This window comes from Schistocerca serialis, chromosome 4 (genome assembly GCF_023864345.2).
Source record: "Schistocerca serialis cubense isolate TAMUIC-IGC-003099 chromosome 4, iqSchSeri2.2, whole genome shotgun sequence".
Lineage (NCBI taxonomy): Eukaryota > Metazoa > Arthropoda > Insecta > Orthoptera > Acrididae > Schistocerca > Schistocerca serialis.
In genome coordinates, this window is record NC_064641.1 from 308,261,827 (window position 1) to 308,282,503 (window position 20,677).

The 20,677-nt window shown below is 44.1% G+C and overlaps 1 protein-coding gene across 1 annotated transcript in view; it reads right to left on the reverse strand.

Moving 5' to 3' along the window:
- The window catches only part of LOC126474412 (serine/arginine repetitive matrix protein 1-like), a 229,022-nt gene that overhangs the window by 143,820 nt on the left and 64,525 nt on the right, over positions 1-20,677 (reverse strand). Inside the window, exon 3 of the mRNA XM_050101880.1 lies at positions 14,664-14,851. Within this exon, the coding sequence (XP_049957837.1) occupies positions 14,664-14,851 (188 nt within the window). The remainder of the gene's footprint in view (positions 1-14,663; positions 14,852-20,677) is intronic.

The following is a 20,677-nucleotide window of genomic DNA, read 5'->3' on the forward strand; positions in this document are numbered from 1 at the left end:
CTGGATCCGAATAGGTAAGTAGATAGAACATACGCAAAAATTTTTCTCTTGGATACTGGCAGATCACCAATAGGAGTGAGTGCATGTGGATTTCGTTGGACTATTTCAGGGAACGACGTGTCTGCTGGTAGTTAACGCGCTCCCGAAATTCTCTTAAGCAACAACAGGAAACGCAACAATATGTGCTCTTGCGACTATTTTTACAACTGAAGGCACGCCTACAAACTATAACAAACACTGGTCTACAGGTCACCTCACCTGCGTTTCAGATATTCTGACAGTACAAAAGGACTCAACGTCTGAAAACTGCTGTCTTTCAACCAGGGTGCAATTCGGAGGTGGAGCGGTTGGTGAGGTCTTTCAAGATGCAGATAAGGAAAGCAAACGATGAGGTCATCATCTCACGAAGCTCTGACAAGTTTCTTTGCCTTATAAAGAACCAACCCTGTCATTATTCACAGTACAGCGGAGATACTACATGAGCATAGATCTCATGCGCTCTTTGATCTTCTGCGCCCATTTTCGCGAACCAACATTCTGTCTTCGAACTCACACTACCACGTGGGCTACTATGTCTGGTCACGCACCTAGCTGAACCCAAGACAGGGTGAACGCACACACCTCTACCTTCCCTGACAGCCATGGTAGAGCCCAGGGAAGTACTGCCACCATGTGCCGACTGAAGATATGAGAGATTTAGTACTGTAAGATATCAACCCCGACGTTGGATACGGGACGAACCTGCTGACGTAGAGCTGCAATACTCCATCGGCAAGATAACGGAATCGCTAGCATGTGACGCGGCCATGCTACATGCTCCAGCGTGCTTTAAATCCCGCGACCACAAGCCACTTGTTGTTGCTGTTGCCGTTCGAAGCTGTTTGCCTCAAACCACGCTTCTGTCATTAATGAAATAACCCTGTTCGCTGACGGATTTTTCAGGCAGAGTATTTCAGATTTGTGTTTACGGCTCTAGATGACTATCGCTATTCGAATGGTTTTCGCTTGACAAAAGAGTTAGCTTTGAGAATCCGTTTACATGAATTTACAACGTTAACAGATTTTCGTATTTTGGTATGACAGCTTGATTAAAAGAAGATTGTGGTCTCCTCTGAAAACTCTAAATTCCATGGTTAGTAAGCTATGCCATAAGGCTCCTATAAATGGAATGCTCGTGTTAAAACCTGCAGTGTGACCACTCTACCAGGCCGAACTCCCTGGATGGAGCCTCCCTGTCAACAATGTCACACGCTCACTTCATTTTTCATTTGCAGAAGAGGTATTTGTTCTACTAGTATAGACCCATTGTTATTACTCATAGTGCAAGATACATTGATAGGTATGACGGGAAAATCAAGTGACTGATTTTGTACAAGGGTCACTCCGAAAGAAATGCACACTACTTTTTTTTAAATCCATCTTTTATTCTACATGTTTGAAAGTCTTACAGTTTGTAGATACATCCTTTAGGAACAATATTTTCATTTCTCCACATAATTTCCATCCCTCTCAACTGCCTTACGCCATCTTGGAACCAGTGCCTGTATACCCGCGTGGTAAAATTCTGGACCAACCTGTTGGAGCCACTGTTTGGCACAAGGGAGTCATCATCTTCAAACCTTGTTCCAAGAAGAGAGTCTTTCAGTTTCCCAAAGAGGTGATAGTCACATGGAACCAGGTCAGGACTGTAAGGCGGGTGTTTCAGTGTTGTCCATCCGAGTTTTGTGATCGCTTCCACGGTTTTTTGACTGACATGTGGCCGTGTATTGTCGTGCAACAGCAAAACATCCGGCTTTTGCCGATGTGGTCGAACACGACTCAGTCGAGCTTGAAGTTTCTTCAGTGTCGTCACATATGCATCAGAATGTATGGTGGTTCCACTTGGCATGATGCCCACAAGCAAGAGTCCTTCGGAATCGAAAAACACCGTAGCCATAACTTTTCCAGCAGAAGGTGTGGCTTTGAATTTTTTTTTCTTGGGTGAATTTGCATATGCCACTCCATTGATGGCCTCTTTGTCTCTGGTGAAAAATGATGGAGCCATGTTTCATCACCTGTCACAATTCTTCCAAGAAATTCATCTCCACCATTCTCGTACTGTTCCAAAAATTCGCTGCATACCGCTTTTCTTGTTTCTTTGTGAGCCACTGTCAACATCCTGGGAACCCACCTGGCACAAACATTTTTTAACGCCAACACTTTCAGTATTCTGCAAACACTTCCTTCCCCTATCCCAACATAGCGTGTCAGTTCGTTCACTGTGATGTGTCTGTGAGCAGCCACCAATTCGTTAACTCTCTGCACATTGTCTGGAGTGTGTGCAGTACGAGGCCTGCTGCTGCTAGGACAATTCTCAATATTGCCGTGCCCGCTTTCATCATGTAACCTGCTTGCCCACCGACTAACTGTACTGCGATCGACAGCAGCATCTCCATACACCTTTTTCAACCTCTTGTTGATGTTTCCCACTGTCTCGTTTTCACAGCACAGGAATTCTATGACAGCACGTTGCTTCTGACGAACGTCAAGTGTAGCAGCCATCTTGAAGACATGCTGTGACGGCGCCACTCACGGGAACAGGTTGAACTAAGTTTGAAAACAAACGGGAAGGATGTATCTACACATTGTAAAACTTTCACACATGCAGAATGAAAACTGTATTTTTACAAATATAGTGTGCATTTCTTTAGGAATGACCCTGATATTATGATCTCTTACATAATTTATAGTGATAAACTTTTATTGCGAATCAGTCAACTGAACTGGAAAGAATATATTGAACTGGAAAGAAGATAAGGATATCTGCTCAGACGAATATAGGGTAATACCAACGTCAGCAGAAAATTATGTAACTGGATTAGGATTCGTCTTAAATAACAGTGAAAGTGAGTTAATGTGTGTGTGAAATCTTATGGGACTTAACTGCTAAGGTCATAAGTCCCTACGCTTACATACTACTTAACCTAAATTATCCTAAGGACAAACACACACACCCATTCCCGAGGGAGGACTCTAACGTCCGCCGGGAGAGTGAGTTACTGTGAACAGTTAAGTGTTAGGATTATTCTCATCACAGCAAACAAACGCCTGTAACAACAAATCAGGTAGACGTGTCAACATCACAAACAACATGTGAAGCGAAAAGGCAAAGAATGTGAGGGAATTCAACGCGTAATTTTGTATACAAACGGAGACGAAAATCTGATAATCATAAGCGACTGGAGCGCTGTAGTGATGGTATTAGTAGAAGACAGAATTAAGGGATAATGTGGGCACGGTAGCAAGAATGCGAAAGGAGAACGACTAATTAAGTTCTGCAATAAATTTTCGCTGGTAATAGTGAATACACTGTTCAAAAATCAGAAGAGGGGATAAATATGCTTGAAAATGGCCTGAAGACATCAGAAAATTCGAGCTGGGTGACGTCCTGGTCAGTCCGCCCCGATAGCTGAGAGGTCAGCGCGGCGGTCTATCACGCCAAGGGGCCCGGGTTCGATTCCCTGCTAGGTCGGAGATTTTCTCCGCTCAGGGAATGGGTGTTGTGTTGTCCTTATTATCATTTCATCATCAACAGTGGAAGGTAACGAGAAACTACCACTGGAATCATTTCCATAGACGCTAATCTGGTGGACCTTTTATGACGAAGCTTCCCCAATGACAAGACCTGCCGTAAGGCAGAACACAAAGTTTTAAATTTATGTCATGGTCAGATAAATCTTCCCAGATATCGGATTGTAAGCGTATCCAGGAGTGGATATACACTCGTATCACAGTTTACAAGTGAAGAGTAGCCGCAAGTTTAAAGGAATAGTCCAGAAGAAGGTGAAAGGAAAGGGGGTACCGAAGTACCGTGAAATTACGAAGTGACGTTTGAAGTTCTCTAAGGCTGTAGACACTACAATTATGCGTATCACAGTCTCTCTCTCTCTCTCTCTCTCTCTCTCTCTCTCTCTCTCTCTCTCTCTCTCTCTCACACACACACACACACACACACACACACACACACACACACACAGAGAGAGAGAGAGAGAGAGAGAGAGAGAGAGGGAGAGAGAGAGAGGCAGAGAGAGACATAGATACAAAGAATGTCACTATGAAGAGACATAGGGTAAGGAAAGAAATACTTCAAGTGATCGACGAAAGAAGGAAATTACAGAAACATTCGGGAAAAGGACAAGAAACCCGGTGTAACATAAGAAATAATTCAGTTTATTGACGAAAAAAGGAAATTTCAAAAATGTTCAGGAATACAGCAATGTAAATCACTCAGGAATGAAACCAAGGGAAATGCCTGCAGGAAAAATGCGAAGAAATTGAAAAACTCGTCAGAAGGACTGTTGCAGCGAGTAGAAAAGTCAACACAACCTTCGGTGAAACTAGAAACAAGCCCTTTATGAGGGAGACGACATGTCTGATGACGTGGTAGAAGACGAGCTGGAAGTCTGTGTGGAAGACACAGAGAATCTAGTATTAAAACCTGAGTTTAACACTAGAGATACCAACACATTTTCCATAATATATATAACTATGCCCACCCTACAGAAAGTGAAAAAAATATCGTTAATTGTTGTTACTCAAGTTAACAACATACTTTTTAAACAGGTACTGATGTATGAGTAGGGTCCAAAACCCGTAATAATTTTAGTACACTGTCAGCAAAACAAATTCACCGTCGCCGGCCGGTGTAGCCGACCGGTTCTAGGTGCTACAGTCTCGAACCGAGCGACCGCTGCCTCGGGCATGGATGTGTGTGATGTCCTTAGGTTAGTTAGGTTTAAGTAATTCTAAGTTCTAGGGGACTGATGACCTCAGACGTTAAGTCCCATAGTGCTCAGAACCATTTTTGAACCAATTCACTGTCAATAAAGCCAAGTACCAAGGTGTGAAGAGTGGGGGGTGCTGAACATTTGATAAACAATTCCTTATGTCTATTTTTTAAATATTTTTTTAAAAATATTTTTATGCGTACTCCGGGCCTTACGCATTCAGAACCACCACATTTATTATTCTTATGTTTTTAACTAACTGCCCATTTTTATATTGGCCACCTAGTATGGTATTAGATTAAAAATAGACATAAGGAATTGTTTATCAAATGTTCAGCACATCCCACTCTTCACACGTTGTACACTTCATCCGGCCTCTGGCGATTCTCGCGACACTGCGTGAGCGCTTTCCGGGTTTCGGCCAGTCAGTCAGGCCGTGTCCGCTGTCGCGCGGCTCCTCTCAACTTGCACGGTATGTTCTGATATGTTTACATGGCCCTAATTCCGCTGTTTGTTCATGCTAATCTTGAGCTCTTCGTCGCTCGTGTTTAGGGGAGTTTTATCAGCATAGTATTTCATAGATCATTCCGTTCCCATCATTTAAAAATTTTGTAAGAAAGATTTTCAAATTTTAACTACCTCTTTCACCAGATATCGGTATATTGGACGTGAATGGTGGGGAGTGGCTGCAAGACAATGTACAACGCTACTATGTTATAAATAGCGTATGTGAGTACTTTACAATGACATGAACACCCTTAGCTGCTTACAGGCTTTGACATACGTCAACGGGGACATATGAAAATGTGTGCCCCGACCGGGACTCGAACCCGGGATCTCCTGCTTACATGGCAGACGCTCTATCCATTTGAGCCACTGAGGACACAGAGTACATAGAGGATAGCGCGACTGCAGGGATTTATCTCTGGCACGCCTCCCGCGAAACCCACATTCTCAACATGTAGTGCGGGACAATATGTTGAGAATGTGGGTTCGCGGGAGGCGTGCCAGAGATAAATCCCTGCAGTCGCGCTATCCTCTCTGACCTCTGTGTCCTCGGTGGCTCAGATGGATAGAGCGTCTGCCATGTAAGCGGGAGATCCCGGGTTCGAGTCCCGGTCGGGGCACACATTTTCATCTGTCCCCGTTGACGTATGTCAACGCCTGTAAGCAGCTAAGTGTGTTGATTTCATTGTAATTTCATTCTAACGAGCTCCATGGTCACCGATGGTATCTGTTCTTTCGGGAAGAACCATCTTAGTATATATATGTGAGTACTTTCTTGTCTCATTGAAAAAACTGGCTATTTGAAAGTTTAATTTACACCTCAAAATTGGGGGATCCAATAGTTTACTTGAGCTCTTTCATATTATTTTTTGTACAGTTTGCCTGATGATGCACCGATAAGTGGTGCGAAACCGGTCCCAGATTTAATAAAAAATCATTAACACATCCAGTGTGGAATTTTCTTTGAAAAAATGTCGAAGTTTGGCTGTGGTTGCCCGCCCTGCAAAACACCAAATCACATGGTAGTTACGCTAAAAGGGAAGACCACAGCAGAATATAAATTTTGCTCTGTGCACGTACATTGAACACACAATATTCATTGCTCATTTAGTTATCTCTCATAAATTTACAAATTATTTTAGACAGAAGCTGTCGTATGTATCTCCACTAATAGTAAATAAATATCAGTCATTGTTGCGGGAAATAATCTGAAATAGAAAATTTTTGACAGTGTAAATCTGGAACATCATGACTTTAGGAAAACCAGAAACGAAGGGAACTGAAACATTTGAGATGTGATATCACAGAAGGATACTGAAAATTAACATAAGAAATGAAGAAGCCCTCTGCAGAATCGGTGAGGGTAGGATATGTGAAACACACTGACTACACGGAGGGACAGGTTAGTTTTCTTCAATTTCAGAAATGAATCTTCGACATCAGCTGCAGTTACGTTTATTTTTCGCTACTGGCTGGTTTCGTGTATTACACTATTTTCAAGCGGTAGCTGACAGACATGAAGAGCAGCCACCAAGCTGTCCAGCCACCAGCATAGAGGGCAAATGAAACTTACGACAAATAGTCATGCTTGCAGTTGGCATAAAATATTCGAAAGTAGTAGCAGGTACAAGAACACTTCCAAATGCAAGTGATTTTTCAGAATGTTGCAATATTTGAGCTGCCACTTCCCGCCTTTGTAGCGCAGTTTCTGTGTAGTCACGAGCGAGAACAACACCTCAACGTGCACTCACTTGCTAATATTATTACTGGTTAGACGACTGCCGGTGATATGATTATTTTATTGCAGCTGACTCACCCTAGGCACTGTTCTCATTTTTGCTACGACCTTTAAACTTCCTTTATACCAACTGTACTCAAAATTGCCAGAATTATCTATCCTGCTGCAGGTATGCCTTAACGATCTGTCATCTCTACTATATATCCTTTACATTGCTGGCATGCCTGATCATCTCCTCCAGTATTCCGATTGCAAAGATTTGTTAGCCCTGTACCCTACCCTTTAGAAATCAAACAGGTCTCTCCAGATCCAACCTGATCAGTTCATATTCTACTGGTACCAGCTGGTCTTCACGATTGATACTTGCAAAACCTAGGCAATAATTATAGGACGAAGTAGCCACAGTTTCTGCCTCCACTACTTTTACCTTCCCATTTATAGTCGTCCTAGCCAATTAACCAACGCACTAAAATGTCTCAGAATAACTCTTCACCATACACAAACATGGAAAACCCACCTACAAACCTTCCAACATTAAGTCCACAGTAGACTAAAACTACTAGCTAGCTGGGCGTGGGGGTTACATCCCTCCACATCCTTCCATTATAAAATCTTGAACCAACTTATCCCTTCCCACGCAAATGTCACCTGTATATCTGCCCCACCAACGTTATATCAATCCTTCAAAATCCTTGAAAGTCATGCTTATCCTCCCCCACAAATCCTTTACCAAATCATCACTTTCCACAACTCCTTGCCCACATTAATCGCCTCCGTATATCCTATACTTCGAGTAAACTCTGCTCCAAGAATCTTATTGTTCCTCCTCCCCTCCCCCCTCCTCCCAATTAACAATCCTGGAGTCCTGCCGTGCCTTTTCCATCACATCCCATCCATTCTGCACTTACATTCTCTATGTCCTCTCTGCGTTCAATCTGAACAGACTGTCACTCTCTGGCAACAAAATCCTTCCTCACATCTAGCCTTCCTATGAGATTTAACGCCCTCCTCCATATCCCTTTCCTATTTCAGGACTTCACTCTCTCATCATCCCCCCCCCCCTTTATTTCTCATTCTTGATGATGGCCTGGCCCCAGTCCTGAGAGTCTGCACCCCGAGACCCAAGTTTCCCTAACCAACCATCTTATTGTCAAACAGTCCTTGTGTGTACTGCCGGTCTACAGTGTCCAAAGAGCAGCATATTTCGGCGATCAGACGTGTTAGGTGCGGCGACGAACTGAGCTGTTGTGCCCATTGGACACTACGGAACGGCAGTATACCTGTGGCCCGTTCTATCAACAAATACGCCTTGAGGAACTGAAGAATCCCAGCCATCCTATTACATTACACCTGTACCCACAACCCATCGCACGTGATGCACATATCTCCATAAAAATTTAACCCCACCAAAGTACAAGTTCTCGTTCCCTCTCCTCATTGCTCCCCTCCCAGCAAGAAGTAGTGAACTAAAATATAATGCAGGCCACAGATTACTTTTAATTTTCTCGCAATTAATCATCAGCTTCGTATGTCATATTTTCATGTCCCAGTCGATGGAATATGGAATATTCGTAGTTTATATAAGACAGGCGCCGTAATCAATCTAGTCAAGGAGATCAAAAGATATAACATGGATCTTGCCGCTTTGCAGGAAGTCCGTTGGGAGGATACTGGTACCCTAGATATCGAGAAGTACACAATCTTTTATGGAGGCTTTGAGACAGGACACAAACTGAGTATGGTATTTTGTGTCAGTAAGGCTCTAGCTGCTGGTGTATCTGGGTTTTAGGCTGTGAACCCTAGAATAGCAGTTCTAACAATAGACGTAGAGAGATTGTAAGTAGGCTGTTTAGGTTTTTTTTATTGGTAACGCCACCTCTGTATGAAAATCACTGGCTGTGCTGTGTGCAGTCTGTGGCTGCTTTGCATTGTTGTAATACTCGCCATTGTAGTGTTGGGCAGCGGCAGCTGGATGTGAACAGCGCGTAGCGTTGCGCAGTTGGAGGTGAGCCGCCAGCAGTGGTAGATGTGGAGAGAGAGATGGCGGAGTTTTGAGATTTGTCATGAACTGCTATATTTATATATGATGATATCAAGGTAAATACATTGTTTGTTCTCTATTAATATCTTTCATTTGCTAACTATCCCTATCAGTAGTTAGTGCCTTCAGTAGTTTGAATCTTTTATTTAGCTGGCAGTAGTGGCGCTCGCTGTATTGCAGTAGCTTGAGTAGCGAAGATTTTTGTGAGGTAAGTGATTTGTGAAAGGTATAATTTACTGTTAGTCAGGGCCCATTCTTTTGTAGGGATTATTGAAAGTCAGATTGCGTTGCGCTAAAAATATTGTGTGTCAGTTTAAGGACAGTCGTGTATAATTGTTTAAAGGGGACGTTTCATAAGATGTAAAATATCGTTTGTGAATTGCCATACACCCACAGAAGAAAGTACATCCCATGTGAAGGATGAATTCTGCGCGGAACTGGAAGTAGTCGTAGATGGCACCCCAAATAATAATTGTTAAGTCCTACTGGGAGGGATGAATGCTGAAGTTGGAAGAGAGAACGTATTCCAGTCAACAACCGGAAGACATAGTCTTCATGAACTTAGCAATGACAATGGCATCAGATTCATAACCTCTGCAGCGCAAATTTCCAAAGGAAGGATATACTAAAGGAACTTGTGTATCGCCAGACGGTAAAACAGATAATCAGATAGACCACATTGCAATAGATATCAAAGTAAAGAACTAGATGGGGGATGTAAAGACAGCAAGGGGTGCAGAGTGTGGGAGTGATCATTTCCTCGTAAACAGCTGGCTGAAAGTACAACCCAAAGTCAAAGTCAGAAACAACCTTACAAAAGTTGTACACTACCATATCGATGCGCTGATAGATAACACAAAGAAAGAAGAGTTTCAGCTCCAGCTCAGCAACTGCTTTGAAAATCTGCAGGAAGAGGTTTCACAAGAGAACCCAGATGAAATGTGTAAAGAAGGCAAGGGTGCTGTAAATGAGGTGGCTAATGTAGTCATTAAGAAGCGGATCAGAGACAAAAAGATTTGGTTTGGGAATGAATGCATTAAGGGCCAACCGGTGTGGCCGAGCGGTTCTAGGCGCTTCAGTCCGGAACAGCGCTGCTGCTGCAGTCACAGGTTCGAATCCTGCCTCGGGCATGGATGTGTGTGATGCTCTTAGGTTATTTAGGTTTAAGTAGTTCTAACTCTAAGGGACTGATGACCTCGGATGTTAAGTCCCATAGTGCTCAGAGCCATTTTTTTGAATGAATTAAGGCATTAGCCAAAAGAAGAGAAACCAAGGAGAGCCGGTTACAACGGGCTGATTTTGCACAAGGGAAAGCACAGTTCAAAGAAGTTCGGAGAACGACTCAAGCAACCCTGAGAAGAGGAAAGAGAACGTACGTTAAATGACTGATAGATGAGTCTCAACAAGATTACTTGGGGAAAGAGGAGCGAAAGATGTACCAGAAAGTAAAATTCCTCAAGAAGGGATATCAAAGCCGCCAAAAATTCATTAAGGACAATAATGGGAGCATACTCGCCATTTATCTTGACATTTCTGGAAGGTGGAAATAGTAGTTCAGGAAACTCCTCAACTGTGATGAATCTAAAGATCTGTTTGAATTTCAGTTTCCTGGCATTGTTGATTAAGACTATCCTCCACCCACACTGGAGTAAATAAAGAATCGGATAAGGAAGCTAAAGAAGAACAAAAACCCAAGAGAAGATGGAATCCAGGCAGAAATTATTCAAGCTGGAGGAGAGGGACTCCAAAAGAAAATTCACCAATTAATCAAGGGGATCTGGAATTTGGAGGGTATCCCAGAAGACTGGAAGACAGCTGTCATATGCACTATACACAAGAAAGGTAACAAAATGAACTGTACTAACCACAGAGGAATCGCCCTACTGAATGTTTGCTACAAGATCTTGTCCAACTGTATACTGGATAGAGTATAGTCATTTGCAGAAGAGGTGATTGGTGAATATCAGAGGGCATTCAGAAAGAGCCATTCAACTGTCGACAACATCTTTGTGTTGCGACAGCTGACCGAAAAGTTGTGGGACTATGGCGAAGAACTTCAAGTGCTCCTCATAGATTTTAAGAAGGCGTATGACTGCGTCCACTTGGAGAGCTTGAGGAACTGCCTAACGGAGTTTGGAAAACGTAAGAAATTCGTCAGCCTAGTTGGAATCTGTCTCACTGATTCAAAAGGCAAAGTGCAGCTCGGGAACCAACTCACGGATAGCTTTAACATAAACACAGGGTTGAGACAAGGAAATGGTGTGTCACCGGTATTGTTCAACCTGACACTTGAAAAGATAATGAGAGAAGTCTCTCGTAAAAGCTTCGAGTGTATAGAGGTAGAGGGTGAGAAAATCACACATCTCGAGTTTGCTGATGATGTGGCCCTGTTGTCCAAATCTAAGGAGGAACTTATGCGAATGAGTGAAAGCGTGGAGGCGCAAGCAAGCAAAACTGGACTCCTTGTGAATGAATCAAAGACGGACTATCTGGTGATGAGCAGGACCCATGCTTATTCAAGAGACCCACTCGAGCCATTGATAGTCGAAAATAGATCCTACAAAAGGGTTCGTGAATTTAAATATCTGGAAGTAATATTTACAGAAGACGCAGCATATGAAGCAGAAATCAAAGCGAGGATCCAAGCCGCCAAGCGATCATACTTTGGTATCAGTCAACTTCTTGCATCGCGTGGTCTCTCGAGAAATTGCAAACTACAGCTGTATAAAACAATGATTCAACCCATAGTACTGTATGGTTGTGAAACTTGGAGAGACCGGAAAAAAGACTTGAACAATCTTCTTGCTTTTGAGCGGAAAGTCTTAAGGAAGATCTTTGTTCCGGTGCAATATGAGATCACTGGAGGACGGAGTCTCAGACATAATTGTGAACTAGACGAAATGTACAACAGAGCAAACATTGTAGGACTGATGAGAACCAAGCGCCTTGTATGGGCAGGACATGTAACTCCGATGGGGAAATGCCGATGGCCTTTGAAAGCTATGGATTTTACTCCGGTGTGGAAGACGCCCTCTAGGAAGACCAAAGAAGAGATGGAGGGATGGAATCCATGAGTACTTGCTACAGACTGGAATGGAGAATGACTGGCGCCAGGAGGCAAAACACAGAACCCAGTGGCGCAGGAACCTTCTGGCAGCGCACTGTCCTCTGGGCCTGAACGCGTAAAGTAAAGTAATTAAGTAGATATTTTCTGTGTGTAATTTTAAATGATTCTTTACAAACGAATGGAAAAACTGGTAGAAGCCGACCTCGGGGAAGATCAGTTTGGATTCCGTAGAAATGTTGGAACACGTGAGGCAATACTGACCCTACGACTTATCTTAGAAGAAAGATTAAGGAAAGGCAAACCTACGTTTCTAGCATTTGTAGACTTAGAGAAGGCTTTTGACAATGTTGACTGGAATACTCTCTTTCAAATTCTGAAGGTTTCAGGGGTAAATTACAGAGAGCGGAAGGCTATTTGCAATTTGTATAGAAAACAGATGGCAGTTAGAAGGGTCGAGGAACATGAAAGGGAAGCAGTGGTTGGGAAGGGAGTGAGACAGGGTTGTAGCCTCTCCCCGATGCTATTCAATCTGTATATTGAGCAATCAGTAAAGGAAACAAAAGAAAAGTTCTGAGTAGGCATTAAAGTTCATGGAGAAGAAATAAAAATTTTAAAGTTCGCCGATGACATTGTAATTCTGTCAGAAACAGCAAAGGACCCGGGAGAGCAGCTGAACGTAATGGACAGTGTCTTGAAAGGAGGGTATAAGATAAACATCAACAAAAGCAAAACGAGGATAATGAAATGTAGTCGAGTTAACTCGGGTGATGCTGAGGGAATTTGATTAGGAAATGAGACACTTAAAGTAGTGAAGGAGTTTTGCTATTTGGGGAGAAAAATAACTGATGACGGTCGCAGTAGAGAGGATATAAAATGTAGACTGGAAATGGCAAGGAAAGCGTTTCTGAAGAAGAGAAATTTGTTAACATCGAGTATTGATTTAAGTGTCAGGAAGTCGTTTCTGAAAGTATTTTATGGAGTGTAGCCATGTATGGAAGTGAAACATGGACGATAAATAGTTTAGACAAGAAGCGAATAGAAGCTCTCGAGATGTGGTGCTACAGAAGAATGCTGAAGATTAGATGAGTAGATCACATAACTAATGAGGAGGTACTGAATAGAATTGGGGAGAAGAGGAGTTTGTGGCACAACTTGACTAGAAGAAGGGATCGGTTGGTAGGACATCTTCTGAGGCATCGGGGGATCACCAATTTAGTTCAAATGGCTCTGAGCACTATGGGACTCAACAGCTCTGGTCATAAATCCCCTAGAACTTAGAACTACTTAAACCTAACCAACCTAAGGACATCACACACATTCATGCCCGAGGAAGGATTCGAACCTGCGACCATAGCGGTCGTGCGGTTCCAGACTGTAGCGCCTTTAACCGCTCGGCCACTCCGGCCGGCACCAATTTAGTACTGGAGGGCAGCGTGGAGGGTAAAAATCGTAGAGGGAGACCAAGAAATGAATACACTAAGTAGATTCAGAAGGATGTAGGCTGCAGTAGGTACTGGGAGATGAAGAAGCTCGCACAGGATGGAGTAGCATGGAGAGCTGCATCAAACCAGTCTCAGGACTGAAGACCACAACAACAACAATTTTAAATGCCACCAATAAAAAGAATCTTTTAAAAACATTTTCGTGTATAATATATCCATTTAAAATTTTGATTTCAATATCTTTATTTCTTACATTCTTTTGGCTGAAGAGAAGAATACAGTTCTGTTGCGAGGCAACCCTCGTTCCACTGGGACAAGGTAATGAAATAAGACTAATGGAATATTGGTGATTACCTGTAATATGTTTTACGTTTGCCCGTCGTGCCTGGACATCTTTGCGTCTTGTTTTCTTTCATGTCAACTACCACTTGAAAATGGCGTAACAGTCGAAATGAGCCAGTACTGAACACTAGACTATAATTGCAGCTGATGGCGAAAATTTTGTCATTTGTCATTGCAGATAGGTGATAAAATACGAGAGACCGTAGAGCGCAAAACCTGGAGGGGGAGACAGAGTCTGCGTTAAGTGACAATCTGAGATGAAAATTTTGCATACGAGAGGAAGTCGTGGTTGGCCGCAGTCAAACCTGTCATGTTACTGATGACCATGTTGTTGTTGTTGTGGTCATCAGTCCTGAGACTGGTTTGATGCAGCTCTCCATGCTACTCTATCCTGTACAAGCTTCTTCATCTCCCGATACCTACTGCAACCTACATCCTTTTGAATCTGCTTAGTGTATTCATCTCTTGATCTCCCTCTACGAATTTTACCCTCCACGCTGCCGTCCAATACTAAAGTGGTGATCCCTTGATGGCTCAAAACATGTCCTACCAACCGATCCCTTCTCCTCGTCAAGTTGTGCCACAAACTTCTCTTCTCTCAACAATAAAATACATCGACAGAAGGCTCCAGAGAATGTAGTGGTACATACCGGCGCGACTAGAGTCAGACCTTGGTTCCACCTCCGTGATCAGGAAACGTTTCTGCTCTCACTACGCAACATGGCTGCATATAAAATGTGTAAGGCGGTGGGGCGCTGACCTGAGTGTGGTGGGCCGTCGCGCGAGCTCGGCGCGCTGGGCGCCCTGCAGCCTCTTGAAGCGAGCTCGCAGCTCAGACTCGCGCACGAGCAGGTCCCCCTCCGTACGCAGGCTAGTGCGCCTGCGCAGAAGTGGCGCGCGCGCCGGCGACCCGTGGCACACGTACTGCGACGCTTGCTCCGTAGACGCCTGCAACATAGACCCGCCCGCTGCACTGAGACGGCTCAACCTGCCGCACACGGTAGTCACTCTGCTCCTACTATTTGGTGGTAGACTCTGCAGGCGAGGCAGCTGCTTCAGAAAACAGACAAGCTGAATTTTAAGACAGTCTCATACAATGCTGCGGCACAACAGTTGTTGTGTCAACACAGTACTCTGCGAAAGAGGCAAGCGAATGTTTATTATTAACAGCTGCAAGCTCTGTCAATTTCAGCAATGTGTGCAGCGGTGCATGCTTTTCCTTAGTGTTGACTGTCCAGTATGAAGGCGTCAATGAGATTTTAATAAAGTATGTATTGCAGAAACAGTAGCTGTTATCTAGCTACAGTATACGTGGAGAAACGATTAGTGTAATTGTTAAAGCTACAGCTGTGACTACAAATAAAATTACGTGTACCACTAAATATTACGAAATACTGTGCCAAGAATCAAAGCATTAATAGCAACGCCAATGCGACCTGTGTAATAACAAAGACTATTTACTTAAGCACATTTCATATATAGTGTAGTGCTTTAAAACCAATGGTGCATATTACTCGTAGCTTCATCTTACTCGTTTTATAATTTCCTTGGCTATTAAATACCGACAGTCACTTCCCGACGTCCAGTCACGATACTGACAAAAATTTAAAAAACTCGCTCACACAGCAGAAGAACTAATACCTGACCAGATTTTGAGTCTGATGTTTGAGAATAATTCTTAGGCTAAAACCATCTGAAAATTCTCTGACATTGAGACAAATATTATACAGAAGTACAAGTTGTAAGTTCTTTGCATCACGGTTTCACAAGGATGCTCTAGTTCATTTTCCTTACCTCCCACCCTATTGTGAAAGGGAAAGTAGAATGCTTTAAATGGATTCTTCAGAGTACCTATAATCCATTATATTACATATTAATATAAATTTCGTCATTCGTATTTTCATTGGTGACAAAGTCTGGTGAACGTTCATCATATGAAATATAGCCTCATGCTTGCCCTTTGCTTGCAAAGTGCTTGCTCTACATAAAAGAAACAAGGTTTACTCACATTACCAAGGGACTGTTTGCCGAGGCATATTTGTGTATCATTGTTTTTCGATCTTGAACTCTTCACTTTCGCTGTAGCACATTTCGTCAAAATCGGCAAAACTGACGAGAATGTACGACCTGTCTACTACAGATGTGTTCTTTTACTTCACCTGTAAATATTATGTACAAAGGGCTGACCATAAAGGATACAAAAGTGATGCTGCAAACTTGTAAACCTATATACAGGGTGGTTCATTGATAGTGACCGGACCAAATATCTCACGAAATAAGCATAAAATGAAAAAACTACAAAGAACGAAACTCGTCTAGCTTGAAGGCAGAAACCAGATGGCGCTATGGTTGGCCCGCTAGATGGCGCTGCCATAGGTCAAACGGATATCAACTGTGTTTTTTTTAAATAGGAACCCCCATTTTTTATTACATATTCGTGTAGTATGTAAAGAAATATGAATGTTTTAGTTGGAAGACTTTTTTCGCTTTGCGACAGATGGCGCAGTAATAGTCACAAACGTATAAGTACGTGGTATAACGTAACATTCCGGCAGTGCGGACGGTATTTGCTTCGTGATACGTTACCCGTGTTAAAATGGACCGTTTACAAATTGCGGAAAAGGTCAATATCGTGTTGATGTATAGCTATTGTGATCAAAATGCCCAACGGGCATGTGCTATGTATGCTGCTCGGTATCCTGGACGACATCATCCACGTGTCCGGACGTTCGCCGGATAGTTACGTTATTTAAGGAAGCAGGAAGTGTTCAGCCACATGTGAAACGTCAACCACGACCTGCAACAAATGATGATACCCAATTAGGTGTCTTAGCTGCTGTCGCGGCGAATCTGCACATCAGTAGCAGACAAATTGCACGAGAATCGGCGTTGAGAATGCTACATCAACATCGATTACACCCGTACCATATTTCTAAGCGCCAGAAATTTCATGGCGACGACTTTGAACGTCGTGTACAGTTCTGCCACTGGGCACAAGAGAAATTACGGGATGATGACGGATTTTTTGCGCGCGTTCTATTTAGCGACGAAGCGTCGTTCACCAACAGCGGTAACGTATATCGGCATAATATGCACTATTGGGCAACGGAAAATCCACGATGGCTGCGACAAGTGGAACGTCAGCGACCTTGGCGGGTTAATGTATGGTGCGACTTTATGGGAGGAAGGATAATTGGCCCCCATTTTATCGATGGCAATCTAAATGGTGCAATGTATGCTGATTTCCTACGTAATGTTCTACCGATGTTACTACAAGATGTTTCGCTGCATGACAGAATGGCGATGTACTTCCAACATGATGGATGTCCGGCACATAGCTCACGTACAGTTGAAGCGGTATTGAATAAGATATTTCATGACAGGTTGATTGGTCGTCGAAGCACCATACCATGGCCCGCACGTTCATCGGATCTGACGTCCCTGGATTTCTTTCTGTGTGGAAAGTTGAAGAATATTTGCTATCGTGATTCACCGACAACACCTGACAACATGCGTCAGCGCATTGTCAATGCATGTGCGAACATTACGGAGGGCGAACTACTCGCTGTTGAGAGGAATGTCGTTACACGTATTGCCAAATGCATTGCGGCTGACGGGTTGAGCATTTATTTCATTAAAGTGGTATTTACAGGTAATCACGCTGTAACAGCATGCATTCTCAGAAATGATAAGTTCACAAAGGTACCTGTATCACAATGTAAAAACCGAAATAAAATGTTCAAACGTATCTACGTTCTGTATTTTAATTTAAAAAACCTGCCTGTTTAGAACTGTTCGTCTAAAATTGTGAGCCATATGTTTGTGACTGTTACAGCGCCATCTATCACAAAGCAAAAAAAGTGGTCCAACTAAAACATTCTATTTCTTTACGTACTACACGAATATATAATAAAAATGGGGGTTCCTATTTAAAAAACGCAGTTGATATCCATTTGACCTATGGCAGTCCTATCTAGCTGGCCAACCATAGCGCCATCTGGTTTTCCCCTTCAAACTAGACAAGTTTCGTTGTTCTTAGTTCTTTGTTTGACGCTTATTTCGTAAGATATTTGGTCCGGTCATGATCAATGGACCACCCTGTATAAAGAGTGTCCCACGAATGTTGCGACAGGCTTTGAGAGGTTGTAGAGGGTGTCTTGGGGAACAAATTGAGGACAGGAACCGTTGTCGAGTAGCGTCACTGAACGACACTACAGAGCGTCGAAGTTAGAGGCGCCGGCGCCTGCCACTAGGCCACCCCTTCGCCCTTAATGCTCTGAAGAACTGTACGCGGAACCTCTCGCACTTTTGTTTGTTATTCAGTGATTGCGACTCACTGTCACGGTGGAGAAGATGGAGCTAGTTGCTGCGTAGAGAGGCCTTGTCTCTTATGAATACGAAGCTCTGTTGCTTTGGTGGATGACGGTTTCGGACACGGGTTTCTATACGCAGTTTATTTTTCTTACGGAAGTATCTAAAATTTACAATTTTTCCCGTATACACGACAAAAATAAAGTGCAGGTGGAAACCCATGTCCGAAGCTGTCATCCACCAAGGCAACAGAGTATTGCATTCATAGGAGCTAGGCCCGCCTACGCAGCAGCTACATTTACCTTCTCCACTGGCGATCATGACCGTCTACATCTACAACTAAATTTATACTCCGCAAGCCAGCCAACGGTGTGTGGCTGTCATTACCTCCCTTTCCTGTTTCAGTCGCGTACGGTTGGCGGGAAGAACGACTGCCGGAAAGCCTCCTTGCGCGCTCGAATGTCTCTAACTTTAAATTCGTGATCTCCTCGGGGGGTATAAGTAGGGGGAAGCAATATATTCGATACCTCATCCAGAACGCACCCTCTCGAAACATGGACAGCAAGCTACACCGTAAAGCTCTCTTGGAGAGTCTGCCATTTGAGTTTGCTAAACATCTCCGTAACGCTATCACGGTCAGTCGCGATCACTGAACAAAAAACAACAATTCGAGACGTTTCACCTGCTGTCCGTCATTGTAGAAAGTCACGTTTCTTGCCGAAGGGGTGGACTAGTGGCATACGTTGAGCCTGTAAGTTGGACGTTCTGTAGCGTCGTTGGATGACTTTTCTGGACACGGGTTCCTGTCATCAGTTTGTTCCTCAAGACAGAGTCTATGGTCCCTCGAAGTTTGTCGCAATATTTCTGGGACATCCTGTATGTAATGGACGGCCGGGGGAAAGTGGGGCGGCTGGGTGGGGGGGCGGACGATCAGGGAGAGCGGGAAGGGACATAAGAAGAAAAGAAAAGTAGTAGCGTGCATTTCGCTTCAGTCTTCTTTTGTTGCGATCTTTCTGTAGATAACAGCATCTTCTATGAACAGACGCACGGACTCTCCAACTTTATCCACCAGATCATTAAAATAAATTGCAAACCGTAGCGGCCACATAACATTTCCTTGTGTTACTCCCGAAATAACTTTTACATTTCTCCATTTTGCTCCGTTAAGAACGACAAATGCAGGCAAGCATTTTACAGTGGCTCGGCATATTTTAATATTGGTTTAAAAAGTTTACATTTAACACTGAAAGCGGATGTTAGTGAGTAGCAAATGTAATACTGAGAGAAAAGCAGTACCGCAGAAGGTAAATTGACAAAGCTGCAGCAAAACGAAACGGTGCAGAGCAATGCTACGTTTCCACTGATCTCGTGCCCAGCGACCAACAGTTTACAGAGCTGTGACGAAGCGGCAGCAGAGGTAGAGACTTGTAGTGCTGGCCTACGACCCGGCAGCAGCGGCGCGTACAGAAGCGACCCCCGGTGGCGAGGTGCGGTGCCGCGGCGTGCCTACAGGCGGTGCGCCGTGCGGCTGGGTGGCCGACCTCCATGGGGGCGTCGGCGGGCGGCGCCAGCTGCGAGCAGGCGGGCGGCCGGCAGCGCCGCGGCCGCTGCCGCGGGAAGGCGACGAAGCGGTCGCGGTACTCCGCCGAGAAGTCCGCCTCGCCCTCGAGCCGCAGCAGGTCGCGCGGCCGCCGCGCGTGCCGGGCGTGCTCCTCGCGCTACAACACACGCAGCCTTTGGGAGACACGTCCGTTTAAACAGCTGGGGCGTTCTCGCAGCACTCGCACGCTTCTGTGGACCCAAACTCCATTATTACCACGGACGGAAGGAGAGCTGACAACCATAACTGAGAGGTCTGTTAGCACTTTTCACGATATTCTGCGAACTGCTATGTGAATTGAAGGAGGAGGGAGGAGAAACGAAAGGAAAGGGAAGGAAATAATGATATCAGCTGCTTCGGGACATTATGAAGAATCAGCGGCGACGAAAGAATATGTGTGCCGAACCGAACCTTGATCCCGGGATCTCTGGAGTACTCGGCAGTTGCGTTAACCACTGTGCCGGACATAGTTTTATCGCAGGTGCGCTGATTATCTCGCAACGCTACCCCTCGGCTCACATTTCCACCTAGCGCCACCTATCTGCAGTCCCTGTCCGTGATCTCCATTCTCCCCAATTTTTAAATTTCCGCTGAAGGTCGAACCTAAATCAGCATCCACACAGAAGGATTTGCTTTCATTGCCTATCGAAGCAGATTAGTTGTACATGAGTGCGTGGTGCCTCTCCCTTTCCGTTTACATATTATATATCACAGCTGCAGATACTGTATGGCGTCTGTTCCTTCAGACATGTCTGAAAAAATGGACACCATGCATTCGTATGTAATCTGTGAACTAGTTTCTCTTATACTCCCCAACTCCTGGTGTTCTCCTTCCTCTCCACCCCCAACCATTGCCACCCCTC